The 22773-nt window shown below is 44.5% G+C and overlaps 1 protein-coding gene across 3 annotated transcripts in view; it reads right to left on the reverse strand.

Annotated features, from left to right (window-relative positions):
* Positions 1–22773, reverse strand: part of uggt1 (UDP-glucose glycoprotein glucosyltransferase 1) — a 168053-nt gene that overhangs the window by 110209 nt on the left and 35071 nt on the right. For all 3 annotated transcript variants that reach the window (XM_085990639.1, XM_085990638.1, XM_085990640.1), the window contains exons 10-18: positions 17693–17792; positions 15549–15609; positions 14064–14155; positions 13786–13936; positions 12167–12286; positions 11068–11153; positions 6338–6473; positions 5396–5527; positions 1040–1204 (exon numbers count right to left, since the gene is read on the reverse strand). In XM_085990639.1, coding sequence (XP_085846765.1) covers positions 1040–1204; positions 5396–5527; positions 6338–6473; positions 11068–11153; positions 12167–12286; positions 13786–13936; positions 14064–14155; positions 15549–15609; positions 17693–17792 — 1043 coding nt within the window. The remainder of the gene's footprint in view (positions 1–1039; positions 1205–5395; positions 5528–6337; positions 6474–11067; positions 11154–12166; positions 12287–13785; positions 13937–14063; positions 14156–15548; positions 15610–17692; positions 17793–22773) is intronic.

Consider the following 22773-nt stretch of genomic DNA (forward strand, 5'->3'; position numbering starts at 1 on the left):
GGATGGTGTGTGACTTGGTGAGGAACTTGGAGGTGGTGGTGTTCCCATGTGCCTGCTGCCCTTGTCCTTCTAGGTGGAAGAGGTCACGGGTTTGCGAGGTGTTGGCGAGTTGCTGCAGTGCATCTTGTAGATGGTACACACTGCAGCCACGGTACGCCGGTGGTGGAGGGAGTGAATGTTTAAGGTGGTGGATGGGGTGCCAATCAAGCGGGCTGCTTTGTCCTGGATGGTGTCGAGCTTCTTGAGTGTTGTTGGAGCTGCACTCATCCAGGCAAGTGGAGAGTATTCCATCACACTCCTTACTTGTGCCTTGTAGATGGTGGAAAGGCTTTGGGGAGTCAGGAGGTGAGACACTCGCCACAGAATACCTAGCCTGACCTGCTCTTGTTGCCACAGTATTTATTTGGCTGGTCCAGTTAAGTTTCTGGTCAACCCCCAGGATGTTGATGGTGGGGGATTCGGCAATGGTAATGCCGTTGAATGTCAAGGGGCAGTGGTTAGACTCTTGCTTGTTGGAGATAGTCATTGCCTGACACTTCTGTGGCGTGAATGTTACCTGCCACTGATCAGCCTAAGCCTGAACGTCGTCCAGGTCTTGTTGCATGCGGGAGGAGTCTGAGGAGTTGTGAATGGCACTGAACACTGTGCAGTCATCAGCGAACATCCCCATTTCTGACCTGCATAAATTATGTACAAGACACGATGGCACCAAGAATCACGTAGTACCACCATTTTGATGTTCCTCTGTTCTCTTTCAGAATTTTTGGGAGTAACATACCAACTGAAGTCCCAAGCACAATTCACCAATAGGAGACATTTTAAGTATTACAAATATATGCTAGATTCATCACTGTAGAATCTCGGATTTAAATCAGCTCCATTCACACGTCAGCCCTCATGAAGATTCAAATGAAGCAACTATTCTTTCATGGTGTTCGTATTTGTACGGTCTGTTGCAATGCAAATCAATCACAGCGACTGTTTGCTTTGCACCCAAGTCTAATTCAAGCAGGACAACATATTGTATAATATTACTTACTAAGTAAACAACTTTCTGGAAGTAGGCTGTATTGTCCAAGATCTTATGCATCGTCACAGTTTCTAACTCATCAGGATCCAGCTGTTCCCTCTGGTAAGGCATGCCATTGTAGAGGGCAATAGGCAGAGAGCCCAGACCTGCCTGCTTATAATAATCTTTACATTCCTAACAAAGAAAAACAGAAAGGTAACAATTTACCACAGACAATAATCCTTGTTGTAACAGTTACTTACATTAAACAATTACCCATTAATTAGAAAATAAAAACAGAAAATGCTGGAGATACTCAGCACGTCAGGCAGCATTTGTGAAGAGAGAAACAGAAACGTTTCAGGTCGATGACCTTTCGTCAGAACTGGAAAAAAGCAGGAAATGGTACAGATTTTTAAGCAAGTGTAGGAGCTGGGAAAGGGGATGAAAGAACAAAAGGGAAGGTCTGTGATAGGATAGAAGGCAGGAGAGGTTAAGAGACATTAAGAGATATTCAAGGCAAAAGGAGATGGTAATGGGACAGGTTAAGTAACAAAGGATGGCTCTAGATGAAGTGTAAATTGTGCTGGCAGAATGAAAGACAGCTGCCATGTGGGAGAGAAGAAAAAAAGACACAGACAAAAAGTGTGGATGAAAAATATATATGAATAGGGGCCGAAGTTATGATCTGAAATTGTTGAACTCTATGTGGAGTCCAGAAGACTGTAAAGTGCCTAATCGAAAGATGAGGTGCTGTTCCTTGAGCTTACGCTGAGCTTCAGTGGAACAATGCAAGAGGCCGAGGATGGTGAAGTCTGAGTGGGAGTGGTGAAGAATTAAAGTGACAGGCGACCGGAAGCTCGGGGTCCCCCATACGGACTGAACGGAGGTGTTCCGCAAAGCGGTCACCCAATCTGCGTTTAGTCTCCCCAATGTAGAGGAGACCGCATCATGAGCAGCGAATACAGTATACTAAATTGCAAGAAGTACAAGTAAATCGCTGTTTCACCTGGAAGGGGTGTTTGGGGCCCTGGACAGTGGGAAGGGGGGAGTTATAAGGGCATGTGTTGCATCTCCTGCGCTTGCACGGGAAGGTGCCGGGTTAAGGGGAAGGGGTGTTGAGGGTGATAGAGGAGTGGGCCAGTGTGTCGCGGAGGGAGCAGTCCCTTCGGAATGCTGAAAGGGGAAATGAGTGGAAGATGTGTTTGGTAGTAGGATCACGCTGGAGGTGGCGGAAATGGCGGAGGATGATCCATTGAATGTGGAGGCTGGTGGGGTGAAAGGTGAGGACAAGGGGAACTCTATTGTGGTTCCGGGAGGGAGAGGCAGGGGTGAGGGCAGAAGTGCGGGAGATTTTCTTTTTGTACCCATTAATTATCTTGACATAATTGCAACTTTTCGTTATGTTACCAAGTTTGGGTTTATAGGAACAGCAACCGGATTTGATTAGTGTAGAAGCAATTTGTAGGGAGCTTTAGAAACTCTTCAGCTTAAGAACTCATCTATCTTGGTCTGCATTTTTATAAAATGCCTATTAAATTTTAATTTTTGTTGTTATAAAGTACCTATTAATTTTTTAGGAATGAATTGACCACACTTTAGGATATGCCAAACTGCACCTAAAACTGAACAGAATATTTAATAGGAATATTAATCTGAATTAAGTGATAAATCACTCATTTGATATGACAAGGCCTAGATCCAATATACAGCTTTCATTATATTCAATCTTTATTACTCTGCTTGAATGTGCATTTTCCAAAATAATATCTATCCCTTGAATTAGTGAACAGTTAAATAATTACATGCATTAGTAATACATTCCTATTAATAACTTCGAGCATGGTGGTGAAGATTAAGAATTTAAAATTCATACAGCTAATAATGGTAATTTATTCTGCTTCATTCACTTTAGAATACTGAAACACCACATATAAAATCCTGACATTAAGATTTTCGATTGTTCCCACATTAAGGTGAAACAAAAACGCAGAACATAGTTACTGGAATAGGCCATTCAGCTCCTCAAGCCTGTTCAGTCGTTCTATCGGATCATGGCTGATCAACTCCATTTACCTGCTTTTGTTACGTATTCCTTGATACCCTTACCTAATAAAAATCTAGCGATCTCAATCTTAAAACTTTCAATTGACCCAGCATCCACATCCTTTTGGGGGAAGATATTTCCAGATTTACAATGGTGTGTGGAAAAGTGCTTTCTGATTTCACTGTTGAATGGCCTGGCTCTAATTTCAAGATTGTGCCCCTTTGTTCTGGATTCCCCCACAAGAGGAGTTTCTCTGTATCTACCCCATCAAATCCCTTTATTATTTTAAAGACCTCGATTAATCAGTCTTAACCCTTCCAAACTTAAGCGAATACAAACCAAGGTTATCCTGACAGTTAAAAAAAAAAATCACACTACAGATTATTTTCATGAACATGCACATTCTAAGTGGCTATTGTTAACATTACGATAAAAGAAGCCCATAGAATATGACAGGGCTTCTTCGCTTTATTTTGCCATTGCTTATTTCTGTCACCTGGTGCTTTTGCAAAAATAAACTAATTTTCTGGGGTAAGGTGGATGTGTAGCAAAATTTTAGTCCAGTCGTACCTTTTAGCCTAATGTAGAACTGTTCCAAACTATAACTTATTAAATCCCATTGTAGACAATTTACTGTTTACCATAAATTGTAAAATCCTGACCCAAAAATAAAATGCTACCCAATTGTCCAACAGCAGATTTGATTCCTTAAGAGTGCAACAACCATGACACTGATGCACCATGGGGGTGCCACATATTGAATTTCTGTCATCTGTGGCAGTGCGCTAGAATTTTAGATTGGTTTTAGGAGGAAATCATTTTTTTAATTAAACTGTCCGTCGTACAGATTGGGTACTTACACACAACAGAAAAGCAGAACGGATTTAGTATGTGGGCAAAACATTAAGAATGTAATTTTCACCCTCAACGCTTGGGTGGTAATGGAAGAAAATTGGGTATCTTCTATAACGGGCGGGTGATCCGCTCCACTCCGCTAGGCTGTCAAAATCACCCCAAACACTTCAATTAGTTTGCACACAACCTTGAAATTCTCCCAACTCTTAAGATTATTCCAGCTGCTGCAATTGATCCATTTATTGGAAATTAACTACTATTTTTCAGCTATAATCCCTTCCGTACCTCACAAGATCGCCATTTATGTAGGCAGTTTCTAAGTGACAGTGGAAAATGCAGTTTTTAATACTCAAACAGAAACTTAGTAAAAATACTTTTTTGTAATAAGAGGGTTTTTTTGTTTGATCCTCCCATTTAGGTTTATATGGAGATACAGAACATCTGATCCCTGTATTTTTTTTGCAAAGAAAGTGATAATACACTTTTTGGGATCAGCAGTACTGAAGACCTTGAGGAAGCTTTCCTCTGTACTGGATCACAAAATCGTAACCCTGTTCTACATAAACATGTTTACAATTTCATTGCAGCAAGTGCATATTCCCTGGGTTAATGGATTATAGGCTCTCAACTTTCAGCAACAAATCATTGAAGAAAATTCAAACAATGTATCGAATCAACTTAGTTGACGAACAGAATCAATGGCCCTGAATTTGCAAGTATATGCGGAAATCCCAAAGTTGCGGACCATCAATGACAGCTCCAAAACTGGCTGTGCTGTGCTGTGCCCCCACCACAGTGCTGGCAATCAGTGAAATCTCGTAAATCATTGAAACTGATGAAAACTTTGGCTCTTCCGCAGTAAATATGCTTTTAAATTCCCCACTAAAAGTTAGACCCAAGGGGATTAGGTGTAACTGGGGTTTTAACAGCGTATTGACTGCTAAACAAAGTTTATGGTCCTGAAAAACGAATTTTAATTTTGTGCAGTCAAATTTATCCATTTTAATAAAAATTTAAATTAAGAAACTTTTCAAAAAAGTTCTTAATTTTTTTTTAAGTTTGTCCATCTTTATTTTAGGTTTGCCTTTTCCCCATGGGAGAGCCCCAGTCTTTCTTTTGCTCTCTCTAACTATTTAAAAAAGTTAGAATTTTAAGGGCTTGCTCACTTCCTTGTTTGCTGTCTATGAGAGTTCTGCCTTTTGATTGGCTGCTTAGACAGCCTGTTGACATCACAGCAGTTCGCACACGGGGATTCCCATTAAGTTCTGTTGAACTGAATTCAAGGTCAGAAAACCTGAAGTTCTCGACACAGGGATTGTGAGATCCCTGTGTGCAGCGTAATTCGGGGCTAGCAGCTAACGCCTTCGCTTCTGGGCCATTGGCTTTACTTGAGTTCAGCTCTTCTTTAAGTTCCTACCAGTGACCCCTTCGAAACAAACTTGGATGTAATACAAACCTCACCCTCGTGAATTAACTGGTCTCACCTTTCGGTTTCTGTCATATGCTGAACCAGATCCCAGAATACTAGTCACTTCTACATTAGAAAAATCCTTCTCCAAGGTACCGATGATGTGCTCAATCGCCAGCTTCTCACCTTCCTTCACCTTACTGTACATCTAAAAAAAGAAATAACTATGCATAAAACTGTGGAATGCAAAAAAGCTATTGGCCTATTTAGATTGTTCCTCTGTCTCCCCCTCCCCCACACCATCACAGAACATTTATAATTTGTCCCATTAAAGGCTTCCCCTAACCCACTTGATCTCCTTAGAACGGTGACCACTTTATACTTCCAAGGAGATAAAACTCTGAAGTTTCTCCCTAATGCCCAAGGTAAAATTACAGAATGTAAATCTGACCATACAAACTACGGTTCAAATTGACCCGTGGCATTTTGCAGTAAACAGCGAGAGTGATAGGGCTATTGGAGTGGAGACAAGACAAAAATCAAACTGCAATTAAATATCCATTAGTATAATAAACTAATAACTTATTTCCATGGGGATAGGAATATTTGAACATGGACGATAAAACAATTAAACTACAATGAGATACCATTAGTCCAATAAACAGAGCATCCCTTCCCTCCTCATGGGGATTTTAATCTCGGTGATAACAAATGGGAACAAAATTTAGCCTGGCACTAACTGATCGGACCAAAGTCATTCAGAAAGGATGATAAAAAAGTTAGTTTACAAAGTGGAAAGCTTGGCTGGGGGGAGCATGATGGCAAAGCACATTGGATCCCTAATACATAATGCCATGGAATGGAAGAACGTGACTTTATGTCATTGAGTTCCTGGCATCATACCCCAGCATCAAACAGCGCCCTCAGCAAGGAGGAAGGACAACGAACAAAAATAAATTCGGAATGTGAACACTCTCATCCCTGTGGGCCAATCCATAATCTATCACATCAATCATACCGAAATGATTGTCTGGAAGGCATTCGTATTGTCCAATTCATCTGCAACAAAGTTAAAAGCCCTGAGAAGTCCAACACCAGGATCTTTTAGGCCATCAGCCTCATCCGAGCCATCAACCACAAACACCAAGCCAATCCTGCAATAAAAAATAAAACCACACATTATCAACGACGTACATTGCTGGGGTTATTCATGAACAAAAATCACATATTTGATAGTTCATGGATGTGGCTTTTTTTTGGAATAGAAAATTAAGTAACATGATCGCAAATGTTACACCCCAGTTTAAAAAAGGGGAGAGGGATAAACCCGGCAACTACAGGCTAGTCAGCCTACCATCACTGGTGGGGAAACATTGAGACAATAATCTGGGACAATATTAATTGGCATTTGGAAAAGGATGGGCTAATAAATGCGCTTGACTAACTTGATCGAGTTCTTTCATGAAGTAATGGAGAGGGTTAGTGAGGGTAGTGTGGTTGACATTGTGTATATGGGCTTCCAAAAGGCATGTCAAAGTGCCACAAAATAGACTTTTTAGCAAAATTAAAGCTCATAGGATTAAAGGGGTAGTGACAGCATGAATACAAAATTGGCTGAGGGACAGAAAGCCAAGAGTAGTGGCGAAGGGTTGTTTTTCAGACTGGAGGGAAGTATACAGTGGTGTTCCCCAGGGGTTGATATTGGAACCACTGCTCTTTTTGATATATTACCGACCTGGACTTGGGTATACAGGGCATAATTTCAAAGTGTGCAGATGATATGAAACTCGGAAATGTAATAAACAATGAGGAGGGTAGTAACAAACTTCAGGAGGAGATAGACAGACTGGTGAAATGGGCAGACACACGGCAGATTAAATTTATGTAGAGAAGTGTGAAGTGGTACATTTTGGTAGGAAGAATAAGGAGAGGCAATAGGAACTAAATGGTACAATTTTAAAGGGGGTGCAGGAACAGAGAGACCCAAGCATGTATGTACACAAAACTTTGAAGGTGGTAAGACAAATTGAGAAGGCTGTTAAAAAAGGGATCCTTGGCTTTATTAATAGAGGAATAGATTACAAAAGCAAGGAAGTTATGCTAAACCTTTATAAAAACACTGGTTAGGCCTCAGCTGGAGTATTGTGATCAATTCTGAACATCACACTTCAGGAAGGAGGCCAAGGCCTTGGGAAAGGGTGCAGAAGAGATTTACTAGAATCGTACCAGAGCTAAGGGACTTCAGTTATGTGTAGAGACTGGACAAGCTGGGGTTCTTCTCCTTGGAGCAGAGAAAAGAGAATTGATGGAGGTGTTCAAAATCATGAACGATTTTGATAAGAGTAAATAAGGAGACAGTTTTCAGTGGCAGAAGGGTCAGTAACCAGAGGACACAGATTTTTAAAAAGAGCTAGTGGCGACATGAGGAAACTTATTTTTTAAACACAGCAAGTTGTGATCTGGAATGCACTGCCTGAAAGGGTGGTGGAAGTAGATTCAATAGTAACATTCAAAAGAGAATTGGATAAATATTTGAAGGGAGAAGATTTACAGGGCTATGGGGCAAGAGCAGGGTAGTGGGATTAATTGGATAGCTCTATCAAACAGCCAGCACAGGCATGATGGGCTGAATGGCCTCCTCCCATGCGGTATCATTCTATGATTCTGCTGCATTTTCAAGGAGAAGGTAACTTTTTTTTTAATTTGTTCATGTGATGTGGGTGTCGCTGGCAAGGCCAGCATTTATTGCCCCTCCTTAGTTGCTCTCGAGAAGGTGGTGGTGAACTGCTGCAGTCTGTGTGGTGAAGGTACTCCCAAAGTGCTTTTAGGGAGGGAGTTCCAGGATTTTGACCCAGTGACGATGAGGTGGTGGATGGGGTGCTTTGTCTTGGATGGTGTCGAGCTTCTTGAGTGTTGTTGGAGCTGCATTCATCCAGGCAAGTGGAGAGTATTCCATCACACTCCTTACTTGTGCCTTGTAGATGGTAGAAAGGCTTTGGTGAGTTAGGAGGTGAGACACTCACTGCAGAATACCTAGCCTCTGACCTGCTCTTGTTGCCACAGTATTTTTGTGGCTGGTCCAATTAAGTTTCTGGTCAATGGTGACCCCCAGGATGTTGCTGGTGGGGGATTCGGCGATGGTAATGCCATTCAATGTCAAGGGTCGGTGGTTAGACTGTCGCTTGTTGGAGATAGTCATTGCCTGGCACTTGTGTGGCGCGAATATTACCTGCCACTTATCAGCCCAAGCCTGAACGTCGTCCAGGTCTTGCTGCATCCGGGCATCGACTGCTTCATTATCTGAGGAGTTGCAAATGGCACTGAACACTGTGCAGTCATCAGCGAACATCCCCACTTCTGATCTTACGATGGAGGGAAGGTCATTGATGAAGCAGCTGAAGCTAGTTGGGCCTACGACACTGCCCTGAGGAACTCCTGCAGCGATGTCCTGGGGCTGTGATGATTGACCTTCAACCACCACAACCATCTTCCTTTGTGCTAGGTATGACTCCAGCCAGTGGAGAGATTTCTCCCCCGATTCCCATTGACTTCAGTTTTACTAGGGCTCCTTGATGCCACACTCGGTCAAATGCTGCCTTGATGTCAAGGGCAGTCACTCTCACCTCACCTCTGGAATTCAGCTCTTTTGTCCATGTTTGGACCAAGGCTGTAATGAGGTCTGAAGCCGAGTGGTCCTGGCGGAACCCAAACTGGACATCAGTGAGCAGGTTATTGGTGAGTAAGTGCTGCTTGATAGCACTGTCGACGACACCTTCCATCACTTTGCTGATGATTGAGAGTAGACTGATGGGGCAGTAATTGGCCGGTTTGGATTTGTCCTCCTTTTTGTGGACAGGACATACCTGGGCAGTTTTCCACATTGTCGGTTAGATGCCAGTATTATAGCTGTACTGGAACAGAACTGTTAAATACTCATTGGAGCATTCTTATTCCTCAATACAGGAAACTTTCTATTTACCGGCACCTAAATAACCGGAAATCTCGGTTAACCGGCAAAATTCAGGAGTAGGTTCATACTTCATATTACTTGCCTTCCTCGATCTGTTGCTGTGCAAGGGTGTGGCTGCAGCTGTTGCTAAGCTACAGAGACGCTTGGAACTTGTGGCCATTGTTCTGAACTTGTTGCTAAGCAACAGGGTTTGTTGCTTTATACGGAGCTCTCAGCTCTCCGTATCTTTTACTATAGCGCTCAGTTATCCGGAATTTTTGATGAACCGGCACCACGTCGGTCCCGGATAAAAAAAAGTTTCCTGTATGTTTGAGTTTGTTTTTTTAAATATATGAAAATTACCTTTATTTTCCCAGAAATCACTATTTCAAGGGCTCTTCCATACAGCCCAGAAGATTCTCCTATAATTTTATAAGGAAGTGACATGGCACACTCCAGTGAGACAGGTTCATCTCAGTATCCCCAGGGAGTTATCCCCGGTGTCCTGGCCAATATTAATCCCTCAATCAACGTAATAAAAACAGATTATCTGGTCATTATCACATTGCTGTTTGTGGGATCTTGCTGTATGCAAATTGACTGCCGCGCTTTTCACATTACAACAGTGATTACACTCCAAAATGTACTTCATTGGCTGTAAAGTGCTTTGAGACGTCCAGTGGTCGTGAAAGGCGATAGATAAATGCAAGTCTTTCTTCTTTCTTTCTTTCTTTCATCAGTTAGGAGATCTCCCCTAGACTATGTCCACCGATGTTAATATAGTTTTAACCATAAAGTATAACTTTTTTTCTGAAATTGTTCTACAACCTTTTACAAACTTGGTGGTTACCTTGCCCCTTCACTAAGCTTAGTCTCCCTCTTAGTAGAACTAAAAGGTAGGAAAAGATTTATTACATGAATGACCCTTACTTAACCTTGACATTGTTTTCTTATTTAATGATTTGGTGCTGTGAAGAATAAGCTGCCTGGTCTGAAGAGGCTACTGAAGAAACAAAGAATTTGTTTGATCTTCGTAGCGGAAAATGCAACCATTTGTGAAACTGGGCATTCATCTTACTTTAGTTATTTTAATTAATTGATGCCTTGCTGTGTGTGTCATAATACAAATTACTTTTGCTAAAAAAAAATACAAAATCACTCATCAGAGATGGGGAAGGGTGGTAAAATTTGAAGTGCAAAAAGAAACGGAATACTGCTCAACAAGAACAATGCTTATAAAGTCAGAAAAATTTACAAATACCAAAGAATACTGATAGCAAACGGCCTGATTTCAACTAGTTGTTTTTTTTTAAAGAGTTATTGATGCTAAGATTCTCTAAGCTTAATTTTGCATAGTCTCAAAAGGTGCACCTTTTAAAATACTGAGTACAGGAAACTTTGTGCTATCCGGAGGTGAGCTATCCGGCAATCTGGAGCCACCGGCAAAAATCAGCAGCCGTTTTTTATTCTTTTTGTTTGTTTTTTTTTGCTTTGTTTGAACAGTCAAGCTGTGCAAGGTCTGTAGCTATAGCAACAGCTTCAGCTACAGAGCTTTAGGGCCACACCCGAGTGTTTAGAAGCTGTTGCTAAGCAACAGTGTTTGTTGTCAAATACGGAGATAAGAATCTCCGTATCTCTCAACATTAACTCTGGAGAGTACGGCACTTTTTAGGCAACGGCAGCAGCTCGGTCCCGTGGGTGCCGGATAGCACAAAGTTTCCTGTACAATGGATGGACAGTAACCAAAATTATAAGATCACCAAACCAAAACCACTTGGTTTCCAACACGGAAAACACACCTGAGTGGGATGTCATTAGTAAAAAACATTTCAGCCGTTTTCAGCAACTCAGGCGTGTTCTCATCAGTTGGGTCGACAACAAGCACCTAAAATTAAACAGAATGATCAGAAATAGTGTGACCGTATATTCAGGAGTCAGAAGCTTCACTCTTAAGCGCCAACAGTTCAGAGAAACAAATGGAATCTCAGCGTCACGTGCCTCCGATTGCCAAATTGCCATCAATTGCGAAGAATCTAACTATATTACAGAAAATACTGTCTGAATATTTACTACACCTAACATGTTTGGACAATGCAGTGTTTTGTGCAATAGAAACTCAAAATGGGCGCACCACTGTGCAAGCAATTTGCTTCATTTAAACAAATTTTGTAAAACAAGTTTAGAATTAACTTGGCTTAAAATTTTCTCCTTGTGTGATATGTCCCTCATAACAAGGTGCGCAAGTAAAACAGAGACAATGCTTTGAAAAGGAGCATCATGGAAACCAGAGCATGCAGTAGGTCACATAATGTCCTTCTAACATAGGTACCTAGTTTTACCATTAGTACCTAGTTCTGAGAGTTGCGGACAGTAGGGATCACATTCATTCTGGTAGCTGCGAGATGTCCCAAGAGAACGTTTAGGCAGTTTAAACCCTGTTGCACATGGGCACAGATCAACGACACTTGCCCCAATTTGGCACACAAAGGCAACCTCCCTCAGAGAAACCAAAAAGGATTTTTGGTGTAGGAAGTGGAAAAATCAACACTGAATATAAGTACAAGATGCATTAATGGTGGAGTTAAGCCACAATTTTGAAGCAAAGTAACGAAACATTTACTCTACATCAGGTCATGCGCAATAAGAATACCACCTGCAAACAGTCAAAGTATGTTCCATTATCCAGCATCAGCACAAAATTCATCAAAATAGTCCAGTTTGAAGAGCCAGTGTACATGCTAATTAATTCACATTTTTCCAAAATTGCTTTTAGTAAATTAAGAAATTCATGTCCTATTTTCATATAAACATATAAGTAACCATACCAGCAAATTCGAAATGGAGACCATTGACTGCCATGTACATAAACAAAGTTAAATCATTTCTTTTTTTACTTACAAAGTTGTGGAAGTTTTTCCGAATCTGTCGGATAACTCCAGGAAACGTGGGTCTCAGAAGCTCCTGCACACTAGAAGGCCATGTGATGTATTTGCTATCCAGCTCCAGATTATTGATCCACTATTTTGAAGAAAAAAATGTCATTCTGACCATCATCTATGAAGGGACACATTCACAGCTGAGCTGGTAGCATTTTACAGATAGTTAGTTAGTTAAAAACACCTAAGATTCATTTTGACATCCCTTTGATTTTTTGCTGTCATTTTGTTGGTTCAATGGAGCACTGATGGTATAATTGAGTTTGAATGTAATTAACAAACACAGCTGAAACGGAAGCTTCCTGGACTACAATGATGGTCTCACCTGACGTTAATTCTGCTGTTACACTGTCAGAATAAGTTAGATCTCAAAGCTAACACAGGAAACTCTCTTTTAACCGGCAAAATTCAGGAGTAGGTTCAGGTTAAGTTATACTATATATTAGTGGCCGTGTAACTGGGGTTCCTGGATCTGTGGCCATGTAACCGGGGTTCCTGCACAAGTGCCATGTAACCGGGGCTCCTGCACCTGTGGCTGTGTACGGGGCTCTCATACCTTGATAAGTATACCTCTCTGTAATCCGGACTTTTTGATCAACCGGCACCACGCTGGTCCCGGATAAAAAAGTGTTTCCTGTACTTCTAATGATGTGATCAAGGCAATGGTTGAAATATGCAAATAAATCAACACAATTGAGAGTGTAGGAAGTGTTTAATCTAATCAAAATTCTGTTTAAGGGACCTTTAAAGTAAAAAGAGTCTTAGTAACAAGACTAAATCTTTAAGAATGTATAGCAAAATTTACAATGTACAATCACTGTACTTGGCTTGGAAAATTCATTAAACATAGAACCTTGGCCTTCGTAGCGAAAGGGTTCGAGTACAGGAACAAGGATGTCTTGCTGCAGTTGTACAGGGCCTTGGTGAGACCACACCTTGAGTATTGTGTGCAGTTTTGGTCGCCTTATCTGAGGAAGGATGTTCTTGCCATGGAGGGAGTGCAGCGAAGATTCACCAGACTGATACCTGGGATGGCAGGAATGACATATGAGGAGAAATTGGGTCGATTGGGCTTATACTCGCTGGAGTTTAGAAGAATAAGAGGGGATCTCATTAAAACTTATAAAATTCTAACAGGACTAGACAGACTAGATGCAGGAAGGATGTTCCCGATGGCGGGGGAGTCCAGAACCAGGGGTCACAGTCTAAGGATAAGGGGTAAGCCATTTAGGACAGAGATGAGGAGGAATTTCTTCACCCAGAGAGTGGTGAACCTGTGGCATTCTCTACCACAGAAGGCAGTTGAAGCCAATTCATTAAATATATTCAAGCAGGAGTTAGATATATTTCTTAAGGCTAAAGGGATCAAGGGATATGGAGAGAAGGCAGGGACAGGGTACTGAGTTTGGATGATCAGCCATGATCTCATTGAATGGCAGAGCAGGCTCGAGGGGCCGAATGGCCTACTCCTGCTCCTATCTTCTATGTTTCTATCTAACCTGTGTCACCAACTTCAGCAGGTAGCCCTGTTTGGACAATGAACAACAAAGCCAAGGCTACAGGCAGAGTAATCAAACTTACATAGATAGCTGGGTTTCGAATGTCCACACCATAGTCAGAATCCGCTGGTTGCACATTTAGTTTCAGCAGTTCATGCAGCTCATCCCCCTGGATCCCCAGATCGTGCAGGCCTTCCATAAGGCGGGCTTCATTGCGCAGCAGGTCCAGAACACTGACAAACACACAAAGAGATGATGATTCATTTTGATAGGAAAAATAACTCTGCTCAACTGCCAACAATTTATATTCAGGCTGTAAGCATTTATTTACATATATTGAGGTGGACTGACTCTCCATACCTGAAGACATCTTGCACGTCAAGATCAATACTAAGGCCATTGATGAAAAGTGCAGAGTCACCTGGGTGCAGGCCCAGAGTTTCTTTGAAATACTGAAAGTAAAAAATGCATTAGTGTCAAAAATCTTTATTTGCATCTCCTACTGCCTCTGCATAAAATTCTTATTTGTGAAGTCTCCAAATGGTCTATAATTTGTCTTTCCAGACAGCAACTGAAACACACAGACCAGGGAGATACCGTTCGTTGATCCCAACCAGAGAAGCAGTTCAGGTGTTGAGATAGGCTTCAATGACTCTAGTTTAGGGAGGAGGAGAGAAAAAAATCGACCAAGGTTCCTGATCACTAACTAGCAACTGCTGCAGGAAGTCTGCAAGCGTGCACATCAGCTGTAGACAGGCCAGGCTCAACTGTGGTGCCCCTACAGTCGAATGCTGAAACAGTGTCACAGATCACACAAGAATAATGGCCACCTGTAGAACAAAACTGCAGTTAAAGAGCCTTAAGTAGGAGAGCAGGGGAGAACGTTTTAAATCAGCATGAAACTGGCTGTCGAGCCAGCAGCAGCTGTTGTTACTATTTCACAGTAACGGTAGCAATGTGACTTCTTTCAGTTCTTTGCCACTTTCCCCAGTGTTGAGCATGGCAGACAAAACCTCCACAAGTTTTATATTTTTGCCAATATCCAAAGATCAAAAAACTGGTATATATTGTCCTAGATGGGCACAGGCCCAAGATCTAGAGATCGAGGGGCTGGGGAAACAGGAAAGTAGAAACACGCGGATGAAGAGAGAAACCAGTGCAGCTGTACTGGACTGAAGATTCTCGATACTCAGCTGGAACTGACTCACTTTCGGTCACGCTAGAAACACTAGTAAAACTACAGAAATGTATGAAAAAGACACAAGGTTTTAAAAAATATATAATTAGATGGGTTCAAATTCCCATTAGTCCCAACGGATGAAGAATTCACTATGAGAGAATTGTGAACTTGCACTACCCACAAATTTCCTGTAATGCAAGATAAGTCACAGACCGGACCTTCAGCATAGTACACATCCCAAACACTATAGTAATGTGAAAATAAAACTGAAAGATGCTCAATGATTTAACAAACTTGTCAACTGCTGATGTTCCCAATGACATGAATAACGTGTTTATATTTTGAAGAACTGAAATGACTTTGTCAGTGTGCATGCAATTCTGCCATAAATACTGCTGCATATGTAGAAACATGCACACTAGCATAAGTGTATCCAAAAAGAGCCACGAACCAAGCTTGAATATTTTCAGAAACTACAGGGCTTTATACAGCCACTTAGAGAAGCAACAGTTACCCAGCCTTAACCATCTCAACCTACCTGCATCAGGTCAGTGCAAGCTACACTACAATTCTCAAGCACTGTATTCAGCTGAACTCGGATGTTTTTCAACCTACAATGCCAATTATTTGGAGCAAGAATGATAGAATTTAAAATGCACACTTACTCGCTGATTCTCTTCTACTTCCTTCCTCATGTCAGAGTTCACAACAGTTCTGGTTATAGATCTGTACGTTAAAATACAGAGAAAACATTGTACATTCATACTGTAGTTTAGATACTCAATCAGTCATGGCTTTCCAGACATTGAACAACATCTATTAGATGTTCCATTAACATTTTATGAACACCATTATTTTTCCCTGTATTTAGCCTTGTTTTCTCTGTCACTTCCGGAAAGTCTTTAAAAATTAATAAATCTAGATCAAGTGAAAAACATTTAATGGCCCCCTCAAACCCCAATGGTGAAAATGTCATCAACTGAGTCATGGAACATCTATATCCTAAAGAAATAAATTATATTCCACAGTTCCAATGACTCTTCTGCTTATACAACATGGACTTTGAATAAGAGTACTGGGGGGGGGGGGGGGGGAGAATTTGGTTGCTTTGCGCCTCTCGTTAGCACCCTAAGAGGGCGCTAATGGGGCGCAAAGCAACTAGCGCGTGGCTATGTTTGCGCCGCTCGCGAAATTGACCAGACATTTTGTGGTGGCGCTAAACACTACTGCCACGATCTCCTGTGCCCACAGACCGTGACGTCAGTCGAGTGTGCAACGCCCCGGTAGTGCCCCGGACCGGGTATTGAGTGGCGCCCCCTGCCTTTCCGCCTGCCGCTAGCAACAACAGGTTGAGGGGAACGTTTTGCAGTCGGGAAGGGACTGGGGGAGCGCTATTTAAAGGCGGCCTCTTCCTGACTTTTTTTGTCGGCGACATTTTTGCTCCGCGCATTCTGAGAGAGAGAGACTTCTGGAGAGATTCAACACTGTGTGAAGGAGTTTTGGGTACTGAGCAGCACTTTGCAGGCTCATTTTGATTTGACCTTCCTTGCATCGATTTAGAAGAGACTATGGGGGCTCTTTCCCTGGGCCTTTCCATTATTCTTTCCAGCAGATTTGATGTACAGGTCTCTCCAGGCCGAGATTCAAGGCTGCAATGAGCAGGGTGTGGATGGAGAGCAAGATCGACCCTCCCCTTTAAGAACTGGCTGGCGCCAGTGTGTCTGTGTTCCATTGCTGACTGACATCACATGAGCTTCGCCAGCGCTCTGAGGTAGCGCCTCGCTCTTCGGCATTAGCGCCTTAAGAGAGGTGTGTAGCGTCTGACTTAGCGCTCCAATCACCTCCAGGAGCGGTAGAGGCCAAGTTTGCAGTCGGAGGCGATAATTAGCGCCAGGCGCTAAACTTTGCGCCCGGCCGATAATTGCGGCCCAAACGGGGCAATACCGCATTTCTCCCCCCTAGAGATCAAATAAATATATTCTGAAAATTATGGACCGGATTTTGCTGTGACCGGCGAACAAACCGTGCTTGTTAGACTTGCACATAGATTTTCCATGGGGTTTTGCATGGCAAGTTGCTGTCAGCGGGACATCCAAGAGGCGCTGCACCAACTACGGGGGAATCTGGGACCTGTGTGAACAGGGCAAGAAACTGCATCGCCTTATCCAATCAGATTGAAGAATCGTTAATGAGCTGCACAGAGTCTGAACCAGGAAGTGTCAGTTAGAATTTAAATCAGGTACGGAAAGCAAAATAAAAAGAGGGAAAGAAAGATTGAGATAGATAAGAGGCAGAAAGAAAAAGTAAAAAAATAAATTAAATCTCCCAACAATAATTAAAAGCTGAAACAATGAGACTCCACACTTGTAAAAGTTCATTTTCAGTGCCAGAGAGGTTGTTTGACAGTAATAAAGACTTATCACGCCGTTAAGAGGGTACTTAGACTGGAATGCACAAGCCCTAACATTTTGTGACAAGTCTAGTCCGTATCTACAATGTCAGTACAGGAACTTCACGCCGTTCAATACATCGGAATGGGGAACCAGATGGCAAGATACCGTTTTCACAGTTTATGGAGGAGCGGCGCATCTCAGACAGCAACTCCCATATTTTTACATTTAACTGCGCATGTGCACTCACCGGAAGTTGCTGTCCGATTTGCACATAAATAACGGTGAGCACCATTAGCCTCACTGTTATTTTCACAGCAAAATCAGGCCCCATATCTTTAAACAGCAATGTCAATTTTTGTAATATTTTTATAGTATCAATATGGCTTACAACAATAAACAGAGGTCTATTATGGTACCTGGCCTTGGTTGGAAAGTTTTGGCTCAAATCACGCAAAACCATCAAAGCATCAACTGTAGGTGCAGCCAAGATTCGAGCAGCAGTTTGGAAGCTTAGGTCTGTTAAGATAAATATATATACAAACTTCATAACAAGTCAAGTCATTTAAGTGGCTCGAAAATATACAAAGTAGCTAGAAAGACTTGAAATTTTCAGCCTGGAATGGAGGAGTCGGAGAGGTATTTAAGATAGTTAAGGGAATGGAAAAGGTAAATCCAGAATACTACTTCAAATGAAACCATGAGAGTTAGACAAGAGGGCACAGGTTCAAAGTGGTAAACAATTAATTTAGGACCGATATCAGGAAGTCCTTCTTCACATAAGCACTTAGAAAGGTTTGTCAAATAGAGCTCAAGGAAACTGTCTGGAATTTTGGTAGCCATTTCAAAAAATATTATTTTTTCTGAAAGTATGAAAGCTGTAGATATCAGTGCTGCCGTTTCCTCCTCTCGCAGATCTTGTGGTTTCTTGTTTCATTCTAATGAGACCAGACTATGCAAACTAATATGACCAAACTATAGGGGAAGAATAGTCAATCTCATTTCAATGCGAGGAAGAGTCTGGTGAGCAAGTCACCCAGTTATCTCTCAGCCAAAGCTGGTCCATGGCATGGGGAAATGAGACTAATTTTTTTAATGGCATTTTTATTCTAACAGACTCCTAAGTCGATGGTGTCCTGCCTTCCTCTGTATCACTTAGACAAAGACATTGGGATGTACTTACACCACAAACTGCACAGAAAACGTGTTTCAAGTTCAATAACAAACATCAGTACATAGAAAAGTATCACTTCTGATACTCCTCCAGCGCAGTCATTTTGAAGATAAATTAGCACACTGCAACTATGTTACTGAAAACTAATCTGTTCCGACAAAAGTATAACTTTTTTTTCCCCACAACAGTATATTCTTATTTGGACATATAGGCCTAGAAATTCAGTATAGCCAGTTTTGGGGTGGAAAAGTCGGGCGGCCGGTAAAGTTTGCGCCCGGCGCAAAATCGAGGCCACTTCGCCGATATTCAGTAGCTTCGCACTAAGAGTTTGCTCGAGCGCTAAAACTAGCGTTACACAACTATCTTTAGGCGCAAAGCCGGCGGTACTGAGCTAAACCGCCAAGGCCGGGCGCAGCGCAGGTGCAGTCATTTCTTGATTGACAGCAGACACCCTGGCGCCGGCCAGCTCTTAAAGGGGGAAGGGTCGAGTTCGTCTGCTGCCACGCCCTGGACACTGCAGCCCTCCAGCTAGGCCTAAACACTGCTGCTGAACAGAAATAGCGCCGGGAAAGATGCAGAAGGCCCGTGAACGAGCGCAGCGCTTCACTGGCCATGATTTGAGGGTGCTGGTTAAGGCTTTGGAGAGGAGACGCAAACTCTTGTTCCCGGACAGTGGCAAGAAGCCTACCACCAGCGTCTACAGGAAAGCCTGGAGGGAGGTCGCCCACAGGGTCACATCCAACAGCGAGGTCCCCAGGACTGGTGTCCAATGCCGGAAAAAATTCAATTACCTCACAAGGATTGTCAGGGTGAGTGCCCTTTCCAGTGTCCTCCTCATCCTTGCATGTGCACCTCACATTATGGGCAAAGGGACCTAAAAGCCCTAGTGGCCAGCCCTCATCCAGCAGCTATGGGACTGGCATGAACATCAATTGCACATTCTGCACTTTACACACTGGCCAAGCTATTCGACCATGGGAGGCAGTGCACACAAGATCAGGGCACCACACTGGCCAAGCTATTCGACCATGGGAGGCAGTGCACACAAGATCAGGGCACCACACTGGCCAAGCTATTCGACCATGGGAGGCAGTGCACACAAGATCAGGGCACCACACTGGCCAAGCTATTCGACCACGGGAGGCAGTGCACACAAGATCTGGGCACCACACTGTACTTAGAGGCCGTCCTTTCTCTTGTAGGCCAAGCTGGCACACAATCAGAAGAGCCGGACTGTGACCGGGGGAGGCGGTCCCCAGATCCAGCAGCTCAGTGACCTTGAAGAGCGCGTGGGTAGCCTCATGGGTGCCAGGGTGATTGGCCCCGTTGCATCTGGAGATGCCGACACTGTTCTGGGCACCAATGGTAAGGACATCACCTTTTCGACCTCTCTCGTCCCACTTGCGCTTCAGATCTACATCCTTTGCCACTGTCCGACCAATGCGCTGAATGCCACCACTCATGCCTCCCTCGCTGACACCCTCTCCTCACTCTAAAGCTACTCTTGTGCCTTCCTGCTTTCAGATGGTGAGGAGGAGGTCCCTGAACTTGCCAGTGACAGCCCCTCAGAAGAGGAGGAGGAGGAGGAGGAGGAAGAGGAAGAGCAAGGCGGCCCATCAGGGGAACCCTCAGCCGCGCCAGGGGATGCCAATGGAGGGGACACGTCTTCCCTGGAGAACAGCCAGGGGGAAGTGTCGCAGGGGAGTGTAGCTCCTGTGCCCAGTGGCGTGCAGCAACGTGGGAAGGGTCGGCCAGCTCGGCGGCCTTCTTCCCAGAGGGGGGAAGGGTCGCAGGGGAGTGTAGTTGCTGGGCCCAGTGGCATCCAGCAACGCGGGAAGGGTCAGCCAGCTCGGCGGCCTTCTCCCCAGAGGGAGAGTCCGGCCTCCAGTCCGGAGACGGTCCTCGCCAAGGAGGTGCGCCTCCTCGATCAAATGTCCGTGGACTCGGATCGCCGGCACACCGAGTTCATGGGGGTTGTGGCACGGTTGCCTGAGGCCATCGAGTCCCTGGCTCATAGTGTGGCCGATTTCGGCGCCTCACAGGCCAGGAGTTTCGAACAATTCGAAGCAGCACAGGCCGCGAGTCGGGCAGAATTCGGGGCAGAGCAGTCCACGAGTCGGTCCGTGATATACCTATCAATTCAGTTCATGAAAAGCGATGAGTTAAGTTAGTAACTATAGGTTTTTATTGGCTAAATAACAGAGCCCACCCTCGTGGGTGATCGGATCCAACAAGGATGAATACCAGCCAGTCGACCACCTTTATACCTGGGCAAGCAGGCGGAGCCATGGGCGGAGTCAGCTGTGGTCAGCCCAGGTATAACAGCATGGCAAGAGGTAACCTTATGTAGTGATACAACAGTGTAAACAGTGATAACCATAGTGTAACGATATAAACAGTGATAACCATAGTGTAACGATAGTGAACGATAAAAGTGGTTTACCACATTCACGCCTTGTTTAAATTTGAGTCCGGCGGGGTGAAGTGTACTACCAGTTCGGGTATGTCAGTCTATCCGGAGGCCTCGTAAGCCTTTCTGATCGGCGCAGCAGCGGCGGCGGAGGTGTAGTATTCGAAGTTAAGGCTGGTGTCTGCGTGGTCGGCGAAGGCTCATGGGGTTCCGGCATGCCGTCTACCGGGGCTGGATTTGGGGGAGTGGTGGGGGGTAATGGTGGTGTCTCAGGGGTGCCCGAGGGTGCGAGGTCTCGTAAGGAGACTGTGTCCTCCTGCCCGTCTGGGTATGCCACATAGGCGTACTGGGGGTTGGCGTGCAGGAGGTCCACCCTCTCGACAGGGGGTCCGTTTTATGGGCCCTCACGTGCTTCCGCAGCAAGACGGGCCCCGGAGAAGTCAGCCATGTTGGTAGCGAGGTTCCCGTAGTCGACTTCCTGGGGGAAACCAACATTCGTTCATGGGGGGTGGCGTTAATGGCAGTGCAAAGCAGTGACCGGATGGAATGCAGCGCTGCCGGGAGGACTTCCTGCCAGCGAGAGGTTGGGAGGCCCTTAGACTTTAAGGCTAAGAGAACGGCCTTCCAGACTGTCGCGTTCTCTCTTTCCACCTGGCTGTTCCCTCGGGTGTTGTAGCTGGTGGTCCTGCTTGCAGCAATACCTCTCGCTAGTAGGAACTGGCGAAGTTCCTCGCTCATGAAGGATGAGCCCCGGTTGCTATGTATGTAGTTCGGGAACCCGAACAAGGCGAAGAGGTCGTTCAGGCATTTGATGACCGTGGTACTGGTCATGTCTGGGCAGGGGAAGGCAAAGGGGAAACGGGAGTACTCGGCAATAATGTTGAGGAAGTACACATTACGGTCAGAGGACGGGAGGGGCCCCTTAAAATCGATGCTCAAGCGCTCGAAGGGGCGGGTGGCCTTGATCAGGCTTGCTCTGTCCGGCCTATAGAAATGCGGTTTGCATTCGGCACAGGTTTGGCAGTTCCTAGTCATGGTCCTGACCTCCTCGATGGAGTAGGGCAGGTTGCGGGCCTTAATGAAGTGGTAAAGTCTGGTGACCCCGGGGTGGCAGAGGTCATTGTGGAGAGTCTGCAGTCTATCAATTTGCGCGTTGGCGCATGTACTTCGTGATAGAGCATCTGGGGGTTCGTTCAGTTTACCAGGCCGGTACAAGATATCGTAATCGTAGGTGGAGAGCTCAATTCTCCACCTCAAGATCTTGTCGTTCTTGATTTTGCCCCTCAGCTTGTTATTAAACATAAAAGCGACCGAACGCTGGTCGGTGAGGAGGGTAAATCGCTTGCCTGCCAGGTAATGCCTCCAGCGTCGTACTGCCTCCACGATCGCCTGGGCCTCCTTCTCGACCGAAGAGTGTCGGATCTCAGGGCCCTGGAGGGTCCTTGAGAAGAAGGCCACAGGTCTCCCCGCCTGGTTAAGGGTTGCAGCTAGGGCGAAGTCGGATGCATCGCTCTCCACTTGGAAAGGGATAGACTCATCCACCACGTGCACTGTGGCCTTAGCAATGTCTCCCTTTATGAGGGAGAAGGCTGCGCATGCTTCTGCTGTCAGGGGGAAGGAGGTGGACTTCATGAGGGGTCTGGCTTTGTCCGCATAATTGGGCACCCATTGGGCATAGTAAGCGAAGAGCCCCAGGGTTCTCTTCAGCGCCTTTGGACAGTGGGGGAGGGGAAGCTCCATGAGGGGGCGCATTCTTTCGGGGTCGGGGCCGATGACTCCGTTCTCTACTACGCAGCCGAGGATGGCAAGGCGCGAGGTGTTAAACACACATTTCTCCTTATTGTAGGTGAGGTTCAGCCGTTGGGCCGTACGGAGGAATTTCTCCAGGTTAACATCATGGTCCTGCCGGTCGCGGC

Source organism: Somniosus microcephalus, chromosome 6, assembly GCF_052327205.1.
Source record: "Somniosus microcephalus isolate GS21.2 chromosome 6, FLI_Smic_1.0, whole genome shotgun sequence".
Lineage (NCBI taxonomy): Eukaryota > Metazoa > Chordata > Chondrichthyes > Squaliformes > Somniosidae > Somniosus > Somniosus microcephalus.